Source organism: Sander vitreus, chromosome 11, assembly GCF_031162955.1.
Source record: "Sander vitreus isolate 19-12246 chromosome 11, sanVit1, whole genome shotgun sequence".
NCBI classification, from domain to species: domain Eukaryota; kingdom Metazoa; phylum Chordata; class Actinopteri; order Perciformes; family Percidae; genus Sander; species Sander vitreus.
Genome location: NC_135865.1, coordinates 16,852,848 through 16,874,179, shown reverse-complemented (window position 1 = coordinate 16,874,179; position 21,332 = coordinate 16,852,848). Strand labels below are relative to the sequence as shown.

The 21,332-nt window shown below is 39.8% G+C and overlaps 1 protein-coding gene across 1 annotated transcript in view; it reads left to right on the top strand.

Moving 5' to 3' along the window:
* Positions 1–20,212, top strand: part of hs6st3b (heparan sulfate 6-O-sulfotransferase 3b) — a 57,887-nt gene extending 37,675 nt beyond the window's left edge. The window contains exon 2 of the mRNA XM_078262816.1: positions 19,444–20,212. Coding sequence (XP_078118942.1) covers positions 19,444–20,212 — 769 coding nt within the window. The remainder of the gene's footprint in view (positions 1–19,443) is intronic.
* The last annotated feature ends 1,120 nt before the right edge of the window (positions 20,213–21,332 follow it).

Here is a 21,332-nt window from a genome sequence, read left to right as displayed (position 1 = left end):
AATCGTTAAAGTCTACATTGATGTTAAAATGTATACAAGTTGGCACGACGGTCTGAAATGTTTTGCACGATCTTTCGCTGTACGTTTTGTTGGTAAATGAGTCACACACACGTCTCGTCTTCATATCAACTCGTTCTCACTCCCGACTGCTGTGATTGGTTGAAGTCGTGGGAAACTTCAGGTTATTGGTCAAATGTGCGGAAAATTTGCGGTGATTGGTAAAAATTGCGAGTCGCACCAAATTCGCGGTGATTGGTTAAATTTGCGTGAATTGCCGCGATCGCGACATCGCGAAATCCTGGAGGGACTGACTTGAGCCAAACACACAGTGCTGCTAGAATCTCTTCTGTTGATAACTCAAGAGGATTCTTGTGTGAATTATGTGTATAATGTATGATGATTGAAATTACTTATTTCTACCCCCCCCCCCAAAAAAAGAGATTTTTTTTCCTATTTTCCCTTTTATTGAAGAGACATACAGCGACTTGCAGCCATGCGTTCACACACACACACACACACACACACACACACACACACACACACACACATACCATGTCAGCACCTTGATCTCCAACACTACCAGCTCTCTTCAGTCTGTCACTGTTGTGAATAATTTATTTCAGTCTGTTGTTTGATTAACCCGCTGTTCTGACGGAATGAAGAGGATTTCTCTGTCTGGGGTCTGTAAATACAGACCTAAAGTAGTTACTTTGCACAGGGCAGGAGTCTCAGCTTGCACATTCTGCCCACTCAGAGAACTCAAGATGGCAGCTTAGCACGAAGCCTTAACCAAGCTTTTGAAGATGTTGTGTATACAATATACATACATATTGTACAAAATATAATACTAATGTAATTAATCCCTGGTGTTGCATTTAGCAGTCCCTCCAGGATTTCGCGGCTTTCTTTTGAGATTGTTGCGGCCCAAAATGCCTGATTTCGCGGGAGCTTTTGTAAAAAGTTGCGATGTCTTTTGTCTGTTTGTTGCAATGAAGTTACGGGTGTTGTATATTTAGTTGCAGCACTGCGTTGCCAATGTGTGGAGAAGGAACTTCGTTGACACTGTTCTTGATTATAAAAAGGTTTATTACATCAAAGATTCTAGCATCAATTTACAAGCTTCTGCAGGAGCTCGGAGAGCTCAAATTTGCGAGTCGCACCAAATTCGCGGTGATTGGTTGAATTTGCGTGAATTGGCGCTATCACGAAATCCGGGAGGGACTGATTTAGAAAAGTTGTTAATCTGCAGATTAAAGTTAACAGTTTTGAACATTGATTTACTGCTATTATGGTGGTTGCTAAAACTCATAATGTAAATTAGAAATATGTGTGGTGATTGTTTGGCAAACAAATATGCAGAACATGTTCTAGTAAAATGATTGTTTTAGTAAGTTGTAGTAAGTAAGGGATTTGAAATTCAGTAATAACATTACAATTATTACTGATTCCAATAAATGCTGCTTTGTTGTTATTGTAGGGGGTCAGTTCGCTTTTTAGGATGGAGGGTTGATAATAGCTTTGTCTCTGAGCTTACCGGTGACCAGATGGCTTCTCCCCAACATGTAAGCTTCGTGCAAAGCCTGGAAACGTGGGGAGGCGGTTAGCCTCTACCAAAAGAGGAAAAGTTGGCCTAACTCAAAATGCATTTAAATGTTGTGTATCGTTGACTAGCTTGCTAGTAGCCACATTCAGGAATCACCTGGTTTTTGTTAGAAGTTCAAGGGTTCATAAACTCTGCAGCTTCACTGTGAGAATAGGACTTCTAACTACTGTAGTGCTAAGCAATACCGTAGACCAATATCTCTAAGATGTACATAAGATGTGACATCTTCTGAGATGTTTAAACACACATTTGATTACATGATATACTTCATATTATGTAATGTAACTAATTACTTTTGCCAATAAATAAATTAATAGTGAAGTAATTACTTTTTAATGAGTATTTTATATTTTCAAATAAGTTGCCCAATATAGTTGTAGACATAGATCTTGTTTGTTTGAATTTACCCTCAGAACATTTTCTTAAAGAGAATTCAATAGAACGATTTACAGATGCATTACTGACAGTAGGTTAGGACATTTTCATTGAGAAACACTGAAAAGGATCTGATATTCACTCGTTTGCTTGCTTGCGTTGTGTCCAGTTAGGAAGAGGTGTCAGAATAAATTAATGAAAAGTTTCAGTGTTATAACAATATGTGTTATTCTCTTCCATGAGCATATTTTTGACTCTAAATCAGATTGTGTTCCACCATGAATTGTAGTAAAGGGGGATCCACACTCCTCTCATCTGCACTTACAGTCCACAGTGATAACCATCTCCTTACTATTTCACATGTTCATGTCACAAAAAGACTAGGCTTTGAGATGATGGCTTACTGTATGAAAAAAAATGTGTTTACGTGAGTGTCCTTTGATCATTCCTTGAGAAATTATTTAAGGCTTGATGATTTAATGATTTACAGAGTTGGCTGACAGATAGCATCACTTTTTGATTATAGCTATGGTTCCTCAAACAGAGAGCAGCCATAGTTTATGAATTATTTACTCTGCAGTTATCAGTTATTATTAGTGATAAAAGCAAAGCACGATCTGAACCATGAGTCTGAATCCTGAGTCTGTGCTAGAATTGTGGTATCCTCACTATATCATCGAACATAGTGCTCATTCGACCAATAAGTATCTATCTATCTATCCATCCATCCATCCATCTGGTCACTATCAATGAATAAGTGCAGTAACACCGCACTTATTATTATTTAGGCCGGCTACACACTGGATGCGTGGCGTGAGCGTGTCAGCTGCGTGGCATGTCAGCTGCGTGGCGTGTCTGTTTTTATTTTGGCTCCCATGTTAACAGGTTAGAGCTTGCACACTGCCTGCGTGACATGCATGTCTCACAGTGCAGATCTGCCTGGCCGTGCGATGCTTCTGTCGCGCCGCGCTCCACTTTATTCCTATGGGTGACGTCAAGCGACTTTAACGCAAGGACTTGTCATTCTGATGGCACTGTCATGTTCATTGACACAGATATTTACTTTTGAGAGATGAACTAAGGATTTTGAGCAAGATACTGGCTTTTGCAGGTAATCCATGGTGTTTTGCTATTTGTACGAATTGTTTTGAGAAATGCACTTACTGTTTTGCAAATGTTGAGGATGATTCGAGAAATGTACTGAGAAAAACTGTAATATGCAGTATACAAACATCTAATATATGGTTTATAACACACTATAATGTGCAAGTATTTATTAATGTATTTGTCAGCAATTATAACGTCACCTAAGAAGTCATATTTGATATTAGTACAACTGTGTTTTGCTATATTGTCTGGTATAACACTATACACCAGCCTCCACTTATGGGACTTATACCCACTGGAAGACTTCTGGACGCTGAATATCTGCTAACAACTACATTATACTCTGTTATAAAACATGTATTAAATATGTATATAATACTTACAAATGCTAAATAGGGGGGCCTCAAAGTAAAGTGTTTCAGATTAATCTGTCAATTATTTTCTAAATAACCAGTGTGCTCTATAAAATGTCAGAAAGTGGGAATATCACATTATCCCAGAAACCCAAGGTGATGTCTTCAAATTGCTTGTTTTTGTCCAAACAATTGTCCAAAATCAGAAAATTATCAGTTTACAAGTACAGACAAAGAAAAGCTGCACATTTGAAAAGTTGGATCCAAAGAAAGTTGTGTTTTTTGAGTTTTGTGTATTTTAAAGGCCAGGTGACGGGCATTGGAAACTAGCTTAGGCTGTGGATGCTGTGGTATGTGGTGTTGGTTCATGTGATACACTGGTCCCTATAGAAAGAAACATTAAATGAATAGAATTAAAAAAATAAAAAATGTTACTTTGTCATTGTCAAACATTGTTAAAATAGTTGTCGTTCATTTTCTGTGGATCAACTTATTGATTAATCAACTAATTGTTTCAAGCTCTAAATCTATCTAAATGAACAACAGAACCAGTGTTTTACGCCCAAAATGTTTACTTTATCCTCTCAATTTCTATATCTTATTTTCACTTCTTTTTTTCTACCCAACCTTTCCTCTCTAGTCCTCCCTTTTTCTCAGTCTTGCATTTATTTATACACACACACACACACACACACACACACACACACACACACACACACACACACACACACACACACACAAGCACTCTTCCCTCTAAATCCAGTCTCTCAGCAGGGCAGGGATTATAGCCATGGTTAAAACCTTTCCAGTGCTGCTGGCTTGATCCTCTGCGCCAAGCAGAGACTAAAATGAGCTTCAGAAAGTTAGATAATCGGCCTCATCTACATCTATTTAAGAGGCACTCACTTCATTACATTGTTAAACTTTGAGCCCCACCTGGCTAGATGTTTAAATCTTGAAGACAATAATAGATTCTGAAAACACTGAAAATCTGTATCAAGTCCAGGGTCTGAAGTAGTAGCTTGTGGAATTTGCAAATAACCATTGCTGGAGAACATGGAAGAATCAAGTAAAAGGAGCCAATTCCAAATCAGGCTTCTTTAGTGGCAGTAAAGTAAGTAAAGTAAATTGGCAGAGGAGTCTGTCCATTAGAAATGTGCTTTAAAGGAAATTAAAACTTTTATGTATCATGATTATAGCCACTCTATAATTTGGAAGAACCACATAAAAGTCATTATGGGAGGTTTTATTGATCGTAGCATTATGGTATTTGCGAGAATAACATGAAAATATGTATTAGTTGTATTACAGTCTCCTCCTCACAGAGGTTATAAGCTCTTGGCCGGTGCAGCTCAAATCAAGCAGACCACTCAGTAATAATATGGTCATAAAATCAATGCCAGCTCCATTGATCTTAATTAAAAGTATTCATTATAAATTGGTCTGACTCAATAAGCAGGAACACTAAACGTGCTTCAGATTGTAGAAGTTACTTTGCAGGTATTTTGACCTGAAGTCACTAAAAGAAAAGTCAAGAGATCATCGAAGTTATTAGAATCCATGCTGAGTAGGACATGAATGCCTGCACCAAATTCCATTGGCAATTCATCCCGTAGTTGTTGAGACGTTTTACTAAAAAAGAAAAATATCAACGTCATGGTGGCACTTGAGGAAAAGTCATGGATCACCAAAGTCATGAACCAAATTTTATGGCAATCCATCCGATAGTTGTCGAGATATTAGAAGTGGGGGACCAACAGACATTTCCATCCTTAAGCCATGCCTAAAAACTGTGTGTAGGGATACAGTAACAGGAGCTAAAAGTAAGTAGTATCACTAGATAGTATTTGTATGTCAGAGCTTGTGAATAGCTGCTGATATCATTAATAATTCCCCCATCCTTCGTTTCACTCACCCAGTGAGAGAGAGAGAGAGAGAGAGAGAGAACTACCTCAGCAATTATTGTATTGCTCCAATAATGATGATGATGAAGGTGATGATGATGATGATGATAATGAGATTCCATAATGAGGATAACAACTATTACGGCTGAATTTAAATGAAATGTTTGGGACATTAAATGACTGGACTGAGAGGATGAAAAGCTGAAGTTGTGTGTGTGTGTGTGTGTGTGTGTGTGACGAAAGACTCTCATAGCAGCTTGCAAAGCTCTCAGTGTCTCCAGCGCTGTGTTATGTGATGTGACATATACTGTGGTTTCCACTGCCAGCCTGTATACTTGTGTCTCTCCTCTAGCTGTATTATTAATTCAAAGTCCATGCGAGTACACGCCTTGTCTCTTCCTCCGCTGTCTCGTGGAGAGATCTTTGAAAGAGAAAGATTAAAAGGAGGGCATAATTAGACAGGAGGATTTTCACTATAATGGTAATTGAAGCTGTGCTGTCATATTACAATGTCTAATTGGTCTCAAATTACAGAAAAGCAATTACAACAGCAGAGAGTCGCTTACCATTGTAAAAGGACATTTAGATTTCATGTCTAACCTATACGTCTTGTCCAGTTATTGTGCAGTCATTTTATCTGTAGAGACAGTTCATCCAAACACCCCACTTAGAAGTGGCAGTAAATTGAGTTGCATTTGTGCATTTCAACTATACTATACCATTAGGAGGTAGCATATGAGATCTACTATGATTGTTACACATTTATGGAGCTGCATCGACACTGCTTAAGTGCCACTTAAATCTTTGTTCTCTGCTGTCTGAGAAGCAGAGGAGGTCAAACAGGTGTCGTCCCAGGAGCTGAAATGAGATGACAGATCGCATTAAAGGTACACAGCCATTCAGATTTGAGTAAAGATGGTGCCATCCCTGGGCGCCCGGATAGCTCAGTTGGTAGAGCGGGTGCCAATATATAAAGGTTTACTCCTCGATGCAGCGGGCCTGGGTTTGACTCTGACCTGCGATTCTTTGCTGCATGTCATTCCCCCCTCTCTCCCCTTTTATGTCTTCAGCTGTCCTGTCAAATTTAGGCCTAAAAATGCCAAAAAACAATAATACAAAATAAAAAAGATGGTGCCATCCCAGAGCTGCATCCTCAGCCGATTCCTCTAGAGGTGCATTCAGCTTGTAATTTAGGTCTTGCCTCTGGCCTCAGGCTACATTTGTGTTTGTGAATCAGATATTTGTGTCAGACTGAGGGGTGCATGGACATTACAAAGAGCATAAAAGGCAGGGAGGCCTGCGATGACCTGGCTTGCAATGTATTTCATATCCAAACAGTGTATGCTGATTTCAACTCCAACGACATTTTATTCGGATAAAGCAGTAGGTTATCTGAGACTTCCTTCCACACTCACTGTATTCAGGAGGTACATGGTTCTGTTTCTCATCGCTGCCTACCATACATGAAGTGGCTTCTTGTGTCTCAGCTCAGGAAGATTTTTCTGTGAGCTGCTGTGTTGTTGTTTTTAGCTTCAGGAAGTCCCAAAGTCGCAGAATTAGGTAATTGAATAGTATTGTACTTTTGTATACAATACCACACATTCTTCGTCTTTGCCAAAACTTGGCGCCTACATTACACACAATGCAACTCGACCACCAACAATTCAGTCAGAATCAGAAAGTGATAAGTAGTTGGCTTGTTAGTTTCATGGGTGGGTTACTAAACAGACTTACAGGCCCAGATACCTATGACCAGAACGTCTGTATAAAGTGACTGTTAACATTTCTTTGTAGTCAAAAAAACTACTGTATAGAGAAATGCTAAATGACCACACAGAGACTAAAAACACGGAAAAACAAAGCTGAGACATCATTTTGTGTCTCTTGCATCCAGGAGCCCATTTTCTCATAATTCATCCATGGCCGTAGGCTTTTTGGAGTTAAAAAGTATCAGCTATTTATTCACGTTATTTTATATTAGAATATTTAGTTGTTGTTATTTGGCGTTTGCCCCCCTTCTTTAAGACTGCACCCCAGTTTGGTCCCCCTATTCAAAAGTTTCTCATCTCATCCCTGTCCTCAAGCAGAGATGAGGTCTGGTAAGCTCACATATTTTCAACTTAACATCTTTTTTTTTCAAACTTGTAGTCTTCAGCTGATGTGACTTGACTTTGCGCAGCTCCCACTGGAGCCACAAAAAGCTTTATACAACTTCTTTCCACATGCTGTATACAGCAGTACTCCCCCAAACCTATAAACAGACTCTGATGTGCAAAATCAGCACATTTCCCTCTTAAATATTGTTTAAGGGTCTTTAATGATTATTGGTGTGAGAAATGAGCCATTAAATCTTCCCTTGGATATGTGACATTTTCCTTTTATCCTGTTAAAGTCATATAAAAGAAAGACTGAAACGTTTCTCTTTTGAAGGGCAATTGCTTCCCTTGTTGTTATCTGCCACTCCCAGTACAAGTACTCTCTGTATGCACATCATGTCAAGTGCTAGCAATGCCAGCTTCCTGACAAGTAAATGAAAGGTCCCATCGTTCTTCTTGTTTCTTCCCAGGTGACAACCACTGTCCCCATTCCGTCATCATCAAAAAGCCGAACAAGATGCAGAGAACCTCAAAAACGGTCCATTATGGGCTGCCAGGGGGAGCGCAGACACCATTAAGGAATGGTATCGGTTACAAATAATGCATGTCTCCAGTCTCAATCTCATCTTGTCTGTGAGAAACAGGACAGCGCAAAGATGTACAGATGATCCACAGAGACCTTGCATGCTGAATAACACCCTCGCTCTTACAGACCAAGGACATCTGCTCACCAGAGAGATGGTGAAGACAGGATTCAGGCAAGAGTTGGACACATTATCCCACTCTAAAGTCATTAAAACACGGTATGATCAGCTGGAACAAACCTACGGCATTTGCGTTCAAAGCACACCAGACTTGTGTGCCCCGTTTATTGCAGCATATTGTGATTGTCTTTATTGTTCTGCTTTGGGAATGTTACAGTTCATAAAGTGGAATGATAAAGGAGAGTCCTTATGAGTCTCAATCACCTTACTGCTGGTAATATCAATGTCCCTTTTATTTACTGCTGAAATTAAAGACCACAGGGATGGAGGAAGTCATTACCTAGAGAAGTGATTTCTCTTTAAACATCTTATCACATGGTGTATGGTGCAGCACTCAAGGTTTTCTCACAAGGTTAAGCACATACGTAGCAGGTATTGTAACATCTCTAAAGTGGTAAAAGATGCACTAATCAAGATAAATTATAATCAAATGCATTTGTTAAAGCTTCTTATAACACTGTGAGAAGCCAGCCTGTGAAAATCCTTCCCACGAAGCTTGCATTACACTGCATGATCTCCCTGTTGTAGATTTTTTATAATGAAAGGTGCAGATAAGAAAATGTAACATGCTGGTTTGTGGTTGATTAAGATCACAATCACTGATACGGGTTCACCTCCTATCTCTTTTACATTATATCTGTGCAGACACAATTAAAAGTTCAAAGTCATTGTTACAAAGTGCGAGCTTTTGCCAAGCCCCTCACACAATGTCTGCAGAAGTTCACAGATAAAAAGCTGGATGACAGATAGCTTGTATTGTGGGCCTTTTTTATTCAAACGGCGATGAAGGTCGACGCTGAGCCGATACCAGCTCATCCGCTTTTATGCGCGTGACAATCTCAAGATGTAATCTCAAAATTTGAAAGGCTCACTCTTTTACTATGAGATGCCATTAGGTTCTGAGGCATTTATGTCTTTTTAATGAGAGAGCTAAATTGCCTTCATACGCAGTGATTTTTGTGCAAATGAAAGCCTTGCAGACTATGAATGTCAAGTAGACGACTAAATGTTCCCCGGCACATTGTGGGGCCACGGGCTGCAGCATCAGGATTCACACTGACGACCACGTGATGAAGAGTACTGCTGGAAAATATTTAAATTATAATGAACAAGATACAGAAGTCGACTAGCACGCAACGTTGTCATTGTAGTGCGTGTCACAAGAATGATGTAAGATATGAAAATTTGCTTCAGTGCAACAGTCAGACTGTACCAAATCTTCATTCGGCTGTATCCTTTTGATCAGGAATGACAAGACACTGCTGAGTTATATCCGAAACGTCTTCACACACAGCCAGGATTTTGATACAGCAAAGGGTATCAGTCATTTAATACTGGCACATATCCCCAAATCCCCTCTCTACTCTTAACACTTTTTACATCTACTGTATCTGCAAACATGGGTTAACACCTGGTGATCTGAGCAAACAAATTCTGTTATCTGACAAAATAATCTTAACCCAAGTGCCACCTACTAGTGAATGGAGTTTGTTCAGTTATGACGGAGATGGCTCACTTGCCATCACAAGGAACTTCTTTAATGTGATGTGTTCACAACTAAGCCACCTCTGTGACAACAGAGTGAACTCCATCTGCTGTTGGAAGACTGTGAGATGGGGTTGAAAGCTTCAGAAAAGTGCCCGTTATATTGTCAAACTAATATTTTCAAGGCCAAGAATGAACTTAAGCTCTGTGTTCTGTTGTATTCTGTCAGTTTTCTTTGTCAGCGTGAGTTATCCAAACGTGAAGAGGAAACACATTTGGATACAATTTGGTGGACATTAATCTTGGGATCATTATACCATGTGGCTTTCATAGCTATAGTGCGTCTTTTCTGTCCCCCCCCATGAGGAATTCTAAGTAATGACAACAAAACTGTCGGCGCATCCACATGACACAAGCCTTCCGTGATCGTGTACCACCCCACCCCTCCCCCATACAGTTGCTAGTAGCCAAGGAGGACATGTAGGATTAACAAAACATGATGGACTCTTCAGAAGAGGTAATTATCTTCACTTGAGTTTCTGCACGCGAAAGTCGCCGGACGACACCAGTTTCTGAACATAGTCATACTGAGAAATACAGAGAGAGTTTTGTGGAGCTGATAGTCTTAATTAGCTTTGTAGCATTTGGCAATGGCTTGAATGTAACGGACGTTCATTAATATCAAAAAGTTACACACTAAAGCTTTAAACCAAGGTAGTGTATTGACTTCAATATAACAATGCAAGATGCATGTAGTCATGTTCCATCATTTTCAGAAAACATTCTTGTCTGTGCCTGTAAATGGTGATAGGATCTATTGATTTATGCTCAAATTTTACAAAGATCTTATAAGTTTATAATAGTAGTCTACATGTTTTTTCTATGCCAGTGCCACATAATCATACAGGCTTTGTTCAGGGGCTGTATGAATGGGACGTCATAATTTGGTGCTAAATACATAACAAACATTCATCTAGTCAGAGGTTTTTTCCTTTCTCTTCTTTTTTCCCAGGCGCTTCTCTCAATATCTAACTATAGAATTCAATGTCAATTTGCTGTCCATTTGCTCATAGTTACCATAAGGTTTATTGTACATTCATTTACATCATGCCGTATTTGCTACAGTAAGCGTCATGGTGTGTAGGGTTTTCAATTCATTTACAGCAATGTTTGGATGAGAACCTCATCCAGATCAGTCTTAAGCTGAATAAGCTGTTCATTGGGATATACTGTTATATATATGTTGTATCGTCTGTAAAAGGTTTCTTACAAAACCTTCAATATTTCTAAAACGCATAGCAAACACATTTCTGTTTTGTGTAGTTGTAGTTGAATTTTTTTTTACATTCTCTGATCTAAAAAAGATAAGCAGCTAAGTCTTATCATTTGTCCTTGGTACTACAGTGGGCAGACATTGATGAATAAAATACAATAAGTGATTGCAGCATCTGGTCGGTAACACATTACTTAAAGGTAATTCTTTCTTTCTCAGGAGGCTGTAAATTGAAACTTCCTAAAGAGCTGTGATCTGATTGTTTTCCTTGGTCTGACTGGTTCTGCTTTTCTGTATGGAACAAAGGGTTTAGTGCCTTGAGTATATTATATCTTAAAATACACAATCAGATGTGGCCATACACCATTTTTAAGGCTTTTCAGCTATTTGAACTAATGTAAGAAATGGTTATTGCTGTAAGGTGATTGTAAACATTACTCTGTCTGCTTATTATTTGCACTTTCTCACTTGCTGGTACTGAATAGTAGCAGGAGAGTACTGTATGTTCATACTGCCTCACCCCAGATTACATGGCCACACTGATGGTAAAACTACACCATACAGTCCTACCCTTCAATACTGGCAGAGCAAAAAGCACTTTAGCAGAGTCCTCAGATTTTGCTTAAGGAAAGCCCAGCTATGTATTTATTATGGTCTCTCTAACATAAAGCTATACAGGTGAGTCATAACATCATGCAGTCACACCTACTGTGGAACACATTTTTTCTTCATGATTCAGCCTGTGTGTTAAGGGCCAGAACAGTTTGTACTTTACACCACCCATATATCCATATATACCAGTGTATTTTTAGAGAGCAAATTCTACGGTTGTTTATTGGTTAAAGGGAAGCACTGGGGCCATCTCTCTGGGAGCCAAGGTAGTTTAGCTGAGGGCAGCGCCACTGGCATACCCATATTTCTGTTCTGTCCTGCCGGTGGCAGCTAAAACTGACTCTGATCAGATCATGTTTTAGGCCTTTATTATGCAGGACAGTTGAAGATGTGAAAGAGAGAGAGAATGACATGTAGCAAAGTGCTGCAGTTGAACCTGCAGCTGCAGCGACAAGAACTGAGCCTTTGTACATGGGGTGCACGCTCTACCAGGTGAGCTATCCAGGCACCCATGCTCAGATTATGTTTGAGGACTATGGGGTAACAACTTCCCATTAAAGATTGAGGTGACAAATGTAATAGCTGCATGAGTTATGTTCACAGATAACTTTTGATTGAATGAAGCACTACATTTATTTACCACACCACAGTTGCAAAGAGGTGGTCAGGTTTAGACAACAGAAGCACTTTGGTTAAGGTAATAAAGATTGTGGCTTTGGTAAAAGGAATAGTTCACCCAAAAACAATATCAATTGTATATAGTACTCACCTCCCTAGGCTCTCTATAGTCCCAGAAAATGTTTCTACGTAGCGTAGCACCCCAAAAAATGAAAGCAAACAGTCTTTGACGGAGTCCGAACAAAAGATAACAAAAAAGGTATAAAACATCCGAAAAACTTTCTGAAAAATTCCTGTGCAGCATTATCCAAGTATCCATTCATGGGATCATGGAAATCCAAAGAAAACTATTTTGCTAAACAAAGAATTTCTGGATTATCCTCCTGTGATATGCTTTTATATTTCTCCTCAACACCATTTGATAGAATTTTTTTTCTGGGACCATAGAGAGCCTATTAGGGAGGCGAGTACTGTATACAATTTATATTGTTTTTGGGTGAACCATTCCTTTAAATGTTAATGAACATTTGATTAAATTCACAGCTTTTTCTGCATTACACCAGACCATGATTTGTTCAAACTATTAAACTGTATTGTTTTTTTGCAAATATTCACTCATTTTGAATTTGATGCCTGCAACACGTTCCAAAAAAGCTGGGACAGGGGGCATCACCTGTCCTTTTAAAGACACTCAATAAGCATTTGGGAACTGAGGACACTTATTGTTGAAGCTTTGTAGGTGGAATTCTTTCCCATTCTTGCTTGATGTACCTCTTCAGTTGCTCAACAGTCCGGATAACAATATGGATGGTCCTTTTCCACTTTGGCCCGCAGGACATGACGCCCATGATTTCCAAAAACAATTTGAAATGTGGACTCATCAGACCACAGCACACTTTTGAGCTCGGGCCCAGAGACACTGTCGGCATTTCTGGGTGTTGTTGATATATGGCTTTCGCTTGGTGCTATCCTTTACATAATGATGTTGGTTTTTAATGCAGTGCCGCCTGAGGGATCGAAGGTCACGGGCATTCAATGTTGGTTTTTGGCCTTCCCGCTTACGTGAAGAGATTTCTCCAGATGCTCTGGATCTTTTGATGATATTATGGACTGTGGATGATGAAATCCCTAAATTCCTTGCAATTGTACGTTGAGAAATGTTCTTAAACTGTTGGACTATTTGCTCACGCAGTTGTTCACAAAGTGGTGAACCTATGCCCACCCTTGCTTATGAACAACTGAGCCGTTTGGAGATGCTCCTTTAATACCCAATCATGACCAATTAACCTGTTCACCTGTGGAATGCTCCAAACAGGTGTTTTTTTAGCATTCCTCAACTTTCTCAGTCTTTTCCCAGCTTTTTTGCAACATGTTGCAGGCATCAAATTCAAAATGAGTGAATATTTGCACAAAAAAACCCAATAAAGTTTATCAGTTTGAATGTTAAATATAGGCTGAAAAGAATTTTACACAAAGTCCCAACTTTATTGGAATTGGGGTTTGTATATGTGGTGAATATGTGGTGATATCTGGTGAACTGTCAACTCCAGTCCCACCACTACACACATGTGATTGGACCAAAATAATGCCTGGTAATAGGCCAAATCATGCACATCATTACTGGTCAACATGTCTCTTCATTTTTATCAAGTGAACATCATGAAATACATGCCGTATTATTGTTAACCCTTTATACTACTGCATTTAACAGACCAGTACATACAAGCAGGGTTGTTTTTTTTAAACAATGGTACTCATTGTAACTATACACACACAATGTTTAAACGACTACATTATATTTTCAGGGGCACTACATATGTAAACATACTTTCTTAGAGACAGGTTTGATAACATTATATAAACTGTGTTTGTGCTCTCAGTAGCCCTGTTTTGTAATACACTTTATGTCACCATGGTTTACAATAAAATAAACTGATTTCATCAGTTCCAGTACAAAACTATTAAAGCCTTAAATTGATTATTGAGATACAATCAGACATCACCGTGTTGCTTTCCTCTCTCATAAACCTTTATCATTACCATGATTTACCTGAATGAGGAGTCTCTTGGAAAATGCTATAAAAATAAAGAGTGAAGAAGGAGCGTAATGGTTGTTTACATGCAGTGCCTCAAGTGGAGGGCAGTGAGGTGAGACGATGCACGGCATTGCGGGAGATAAACACAGGAGATACAGAGGAAGATTGACGAGTGAAATCAGCAGCGTGATTAATGTGACAACCTTTAAGAAAAGGTTATGGATCCGGAGGGAACACTAATGTCTAACACTAATGTAGGACATGGAGGAGAAGCCGAGTGGAGAAAAGGGCAGGAGTCAAGTGAGGTGCAAAATTACAGGAATACCCCATTCTCATGGCGTACTGTACTCCGTGCTCCTGGAAACATACATCTCAACCTTTGGTATATTTTACCTTCTTAGTGATGATACTGAATGTTGAATATATGAACTATAATTAATTTAAAAAACATTCGGTTATAGTATGTGATGACCAATGTGACATAACATTCTTGCTATTTTGCATAGTAACTTCTGTGTAGCTGCACTAAGTTTTGTCAGACATCAGTAAGAGTAAAGTGGCCCTGGTAAATTACAGATAGCAGCATGTTACAGTTATACTTGTTAAGGTGGATTTGTTTAACACATAAGAGTTTTTCTCGTTAAAGCATCTGATAATTTGGATACAGTTATAAGTATTTTTCTGTTGCACTGCAAAAATGAAGAAAACAAGGACAAAATTTGAATGTATAATGCTGAGTGTCTCAAAGTGCCATTGCGGGAATAAACAACACAGTGTACTGTAGGGAAAGCAGTAAGAATTTTAGGATAAATAGAATCAAAATGTGATTTCAGTTGTTTAGCAGCATACCATGATGTAACTGTGATGTTACATGTTATTCACAGTAATGCCTGTCTCTCTCGACTGTGACTATTGTACTGTATTTAGGCAACGGCAGTAAAAAGGTGTTTAAAAAAGGTTTTTCTTAATACTCCTGTGCTGTAGAGGAGCAATGGAAAGAGATCAAGGTGGATACATTGTGAGAATAACCAGAGAAGTCAGTAGACTTTAAACAGGTAGAACACACTCACACACACACACACACACACACACACACACACACACACACTGTGTCTACCACTCTCCCAACCTCCCAACATCAGTCAGTCTTAGTCCTATTGTTGTACTGGGACATGGGCTGTCTTTACTAATTTACTGATTACTGTGTTAGCCTCTGCTCTTAACAACTTTCTGCCCGGCTCACAAAAATATATTTTTTTGCTTTTCCCTATCGTCTAGCCCACCCTCAAGCACCTGCAACGATATCCACCTCCCACACATGAATCCTGATGAGTGAATTCAGCACCATGCGCTCAGGCTGATAGTACAATGTCCCTTTTAGCAGCCTGCAATCAGGGAGAAGCAGTGGGCTAAAATTGTGTCATCAAGGCTAATTACGGGCAATTAAAAGCAAGTTGCCTCTCACTCTGACATTGGCTAAAACGGTTCCTTTGTGGGTTTAGGGGCTGTTTAAATGACGATATTCACAGGGAGATGGCTGTTTTTTTTTTTAGACATACAAGTTGCATTGTACTATAATGTCAGTCTTTGTTCAATACATTGGAAGGATTGCCATACAATTTGGTACACACATTCATGTGCCACTCAGGTTTGTAATAACTTGATTCTCTGACTTTTCCACAAGCGCCATCATCAGATCCAATTTTTATTTGTCCAATCATTTGGTTCCAAATACCTGCACAATTTATGACATTGTAATTATTTGTGTTTAATGCTAATTAGTAAATTTGCTAAACTAACATGTTGAAGATGGTAAACATTATACTTGCTAAACATCCGCATCATCATATTATGTCATAGCATTTAGCTTGAAACACTGCTGTGCCATACAGAGTCGCTAGTATGGCTGTTGACTCTGTGTCCTAATTATATACTACTATATACTTACTGTAACAAAGAGACAGCAAAAGGTTATCTCTTGTCTTCTGAGGTGTTCCTGGAACTGTTTAATTACCATCTAGAATTAGTTTTAATGCTTTCCTGCTGTGATTAGCTCCTTCTTCTCCTTTGTGCATTACATTGTGGGAGAATATTGTCCATCTACTGTACAGCGCAATCAAAAGTTACGTGTTTTTAGTGTGCATGCTGACTGTTTTTAATATTTTTTGGGCAGTTTTCCAGTGTGAACACACTAAAAACCTGCTTAGAATGATGATTGAGAATGATTTAGTATGTCTTGTTTTCCTAACGCTCAAAGTAGCCCTTAAATAGTTAGTACAGAGCTTATGTTTACATAAATATTTGGTAGTTTAAATAAATATCAGCCGTTGTTTCAAATTGCTGTTTTTTAAATGTATCAGTCAAACATAGCTTTCATGCATGCTTTATTTATCAAACTCTTACCACATCTACATCTACTTAAATTACACCAAGCTTCAGTATTCCCATCTGCAGCAGCTCTGTTGTCTGCTCCCTTTATCTTTCCTTGCTTTAGTTTCCATTTGTATCTGCACTTTTGAATTCCTCTTCAATCTCTGCTCAATGGCTCCAATTTAGTGTATGCTCAAGTGAAGTCGGGCTGCTGCTGCTGCTGCTTTAAAGATGAGTATTCTAGTGTGGAATGAGATGCAGTATGCCTTCTATCCAGTATTGATCTATGATTAAGTAGAATTCAACAGGGTTCTTGATTCCATCCAAGTGCGTAAACACCGAGGGGGGTGGGGGGTCCAAGTCCCCCTCAGTGTAGGAATATGGAAATGTTTGTGTTTTACTGATACATCTAACATGTAGCTACTGGTTAAAGACTTGATACTGAAAATCCAGAGAAATACTTAGTGTGTGTTCACTTTTACAAAACGTGCTTCTTCTTTTTTTCAACCAGGATGGGTTGTCCCCCCCCCCCCCCTCCAATGTCAACACACTATAATATTCTGGGAAATCTTAGCATGTGTCTCTGTCACACCGTTGCCATACAAGACAGTTCTAGTTGCTTCCTACAGTATTTGCTGTGCTTTTATAACAACAGGTATCTGCTGGAAAACAGCATCACAGTCTCAACTTATCTAAAACTCTTGAAAGGGAGTGTCAATTGACTGTAAGAGTTATTGATGATAACGCAGGCCAGAGGTAAGAAAAGCCTGATAGCTCACCCACTCCCCCTCCTCGTCAGCCATCTGTATCACTCAGGGAAAGCCTCCTCGAGACAGCTCTGCAGACCCGCTGATCCTGATGCCTTTTGACACTGATGGTGCACACAACTGACCTTTGGGCTGTTGAGTGCACTCAAACAACACTTGCTGCATGTGTTTATGTCCCAGAGACAGTCTAATGAGGATGTATCTGCAGCCCGCCAACTCCAGGAGCAAGTGCCAGGATGCAGCTGCTGTCACCGGGGCTGTAATCACAGCTTCTTGTCTGACTCATATCGGGTAACTTTGTCAGCGGTGGAACTGTTGGGACAAATCTTCCCTAGATAAACTCGAGACATATTGGGGTTTTGTTCATTCAAATAATGTTGGAAACTTGAATACACTCAAACATTTTCTTGTTTTTCAGTGTGCACTCATCTCAAACCATGTTTATGTGATATCTTATACCATTTCTATGCCCTGGCATATAAATATTCTCTCAGTGTACTAAACCCCTGTCATGTTCTGGTTTAAAAAAAGAACGATTAATCCTTTATCAAAAAGGTTGCCGATTAAATCAACCAATCAATTAAGTTTAATTGTTTCAGCTCCTTGAGACAGCCACCTACATCTTCCTCAGTGAAGCAGACTCAGACTCTGATTTAACTGGTCAGGACAAAAATGGAACAAGTAGTAACAGTATATCCTCCCTTAAAAATGACCTGTATGAAGTTTGGACAAAGTACTCCAGTATGAATCCAACAATGAAGGATAAGAAAGTGTAAGAATAGGATACTGTTTGCGTTGCTCTTTTATTTCCACTACTGGGTGAGATTGTGTGGATGTTTGTTTTGCTGAAAGAAGTGAAGCAGCACCGAGAACAGCTTTGGAGTCAGTGTGAAATCTCAGAGCCGCACTGACTGTTCCCTGGGGAGGGGGTGACATCATTAAATATTCACATGGCACTCACAGGACATCACTGTAGGAAAGGTTTACCTAGCCAACACCTGTCCAATCTTTGTTTTCCATCAGAGTGCGCTTTGACATACATGTGGTTCAGCAGAGTAGATCTCCTTGGAGGCCTCCTGTGTGTGGGCTGGCACTCTCAAGCAAAACAACAACTTCACAATCAAATGTGATTTGAACCAGTTATATTTGACATTTTTACTTTTGGTTACACTTTACTTGAAGGTATCTACATAAGACAGTCATGACACATGAACCGTAACCCTAACTCTAACTCTATCCCTAACCCTAACCAGAACTTGTCATGACAAAAACCGAATAACACTTACTAAAAGAAGCGTTATGTCATAAACATTTATGACTTGTTTATAATGTTTATGACACGTTCATGACAGTGTCATGTCACTCTTATGTAGATCCTGTCAAGTAAAGTGTAACCTTACTTTTTTTAAGAAGCTGGCTGTTTTGCTTCCTTAACCAAAAAGCTTGAATTTCCCTTAGTTGACACTGCAGAAAACTGATGAATCTATACAGGTATTAAGCTTTCAGCCACGTTCACTAGCTATCATTTTGCAATGATTGGGGACATACTCTCTAGGGAAGTTTTGTATAAAAAATAATAGCACTCATTTACCAGTTTTCCACTACCAAAATGCCAGCCAGATGTTAAATGCCCTACGTTGATTTGGTGACAAATGATTGGTAGGATACCCAGTTAAAAGTGCAACAAATGTGAGGCACCAAAACTGAAACCTCATTATTTTCTAACAGTGACATATTTGGGATTCAGTTGGGTCAGTTTTCTGTTTCTCTCACTTTCTGTGTGTCCATGGATAACCATTATGTCTTGATTCCCAATTATTCTCCATGTTGGCAGGATGGGGAAAGCAATGGAAACGGTTCTAGCTGAGTTTTGTAAAATCATTACTCTGATGCAATTTTCGAGGGCAATATATAGAGACTCTATAATAATCTCATTAGTGAGACTTCCAGTTTGCCAATTAGCATACAACCTTGAAGTTTCATACACAGACAAAAGTCACCATCTGTCAGCACAATGGAGGGCACGCTCTGTGATGATGATGTGCTCACAGCTCTCTAACTGTGTTTGTTTTGGCTTCAGGAACTTCTACTACATCACCATGCTGCGAGACCCAGTCTCCCGCTACCTGAGCGAGTGGAAGCATGTCCAGCGCGGAGCCACGTGGAAGACCGCCCTCCATATGTGTGATGGACGCTCGCCCACGCAGGACGAGCTGCCCACCTGCTATAGTGGGGATGACTGGTCCGGTGTCACCCTGACTGAGTTCATGAACTGTCCGTCCAACCTGGCCAATAACCGGCAGGTCCGCATGTTGGCTGACCTGAGCTTGGTGGGCTGCTACAACTTATCCTCTATGAACGAGAGCCAGCGTAACCACATCCTTTTGAGCAGTGCCATGAGCAACCTGAAGAACATGGCTTTCTACGGCCTGACTGAGTTTCAACGAAAGACGCAGTACCTGTTTGAGCGGACGTTCACCCTGCGCTTCATTTCCGCTTTCATGCAGATCAACAGCACGCGAGCTGCCAACGTGGACCTGAGCGAGCCCGTGCGCAGGCGCATCGAGGAGCTCAACTATTTGGACGTGCAGTTGTACGAGTACGCGAAGGACCTGTTCCTCCAGCGTTTCCAGTTCACCCGCCAGAGGGAGCACCAGGAGGTGCGCTTGAAGAGGCGCGAGGAGAGGCGTTGGCTGAGGGAGCAAAAAGAGCAGGGCAGGCCATGGCCAGCCAAACACAGAGGGGGAGGAAATGGAGGCGGAAGAAGGGAAGGAGGGTTGGAGAAAGGGACTGACGGTGACTTCCCCACCACCACTGAGGACTACACAAGCCAAGTGGCCCGTTGGTGAGGCTCTGATCGAAAGAGAGAGGAGCAAGAGAGAGATTCCTCACAGACTTGTTTAAACCTTTGACTCTCTCTCTCACACATCCTTAGACTCTCTCTTTCTTTCTCACCATTAATCTGTCTCCTGCATCTGTCTGTTTCTCAGCTTCAGTGTGATCCAAGTGCTCTGCTGTTTCTTTATGAAGACTGTCAAGTCTGTGAGTCTCACAGTAGCTCTGCCTTGGAGTGCCCTTTGGTGTCTTAAATCTTTAAATGCTGTTTATAAATTTTCTTAATAGGCTACATTCATTTCATTACATTCCTTTGATTTTTGCCTTGGTTATTTATAATGTGTTGTATAATAAGAGTGAAAGAAGAAGAAAAAGAAAACATTCAAAAGAAGCTGCCACAGACTGCATTGCTTTTTGACATTCAAAGCAACTTTGATGAATGTTATTATAGTCTTTGTTGCAACGGGTACAAAACCATTTGAAAGGTGTAGTTGTAGAAGAACTGATGGTTGCATGTCACACATCCACACTATACTGACAATTGGGGAGAGGGATTCCCAAAAGGTATGCAGTACTGTAAGCCAAAGTTTATAAAAACACAATGTATATATTGTATTTTTATTTCATGACAATGAAACCCTCTCTGAATACCATGTTGTATGCATGCAATGCCCATGTTTTAAATCAAATTTTAGAAGACTATATCTGATGCTTATATTTTGGTTACAGTCCAATAGATATTATTTTCTCAAGTGATATACTGTACCTAGCAGACATTAACACGTCTCCCTCCCAAAGATAACATGCACACACAAAGCTAAAATCACACAGTCACAAAGAGGGCATCTTGCTGAGCAAAATAACTATATCGTTCCCCGTACAGTGGGTAGAACATTTTGCTTTTTACATGAGAAAAGGAAAGTTCGTTGTGATGAGAAAGGCATATTTTGTGAGCAATACATTTTTGAAGTAGTGGGTTGCAGAGATAAAAAGTTGGTAAATAGTACAGGTGATGAAATGTGTCAGTGTGGCTGGTGTGTGGCCGGACTGTGAATTAGATGATGAGCATTCAGCTCTCACGGCCCTCCCCGTCACACTGGCTGCTTTTACATGTTTGTAGAGCTGAGGGCAACT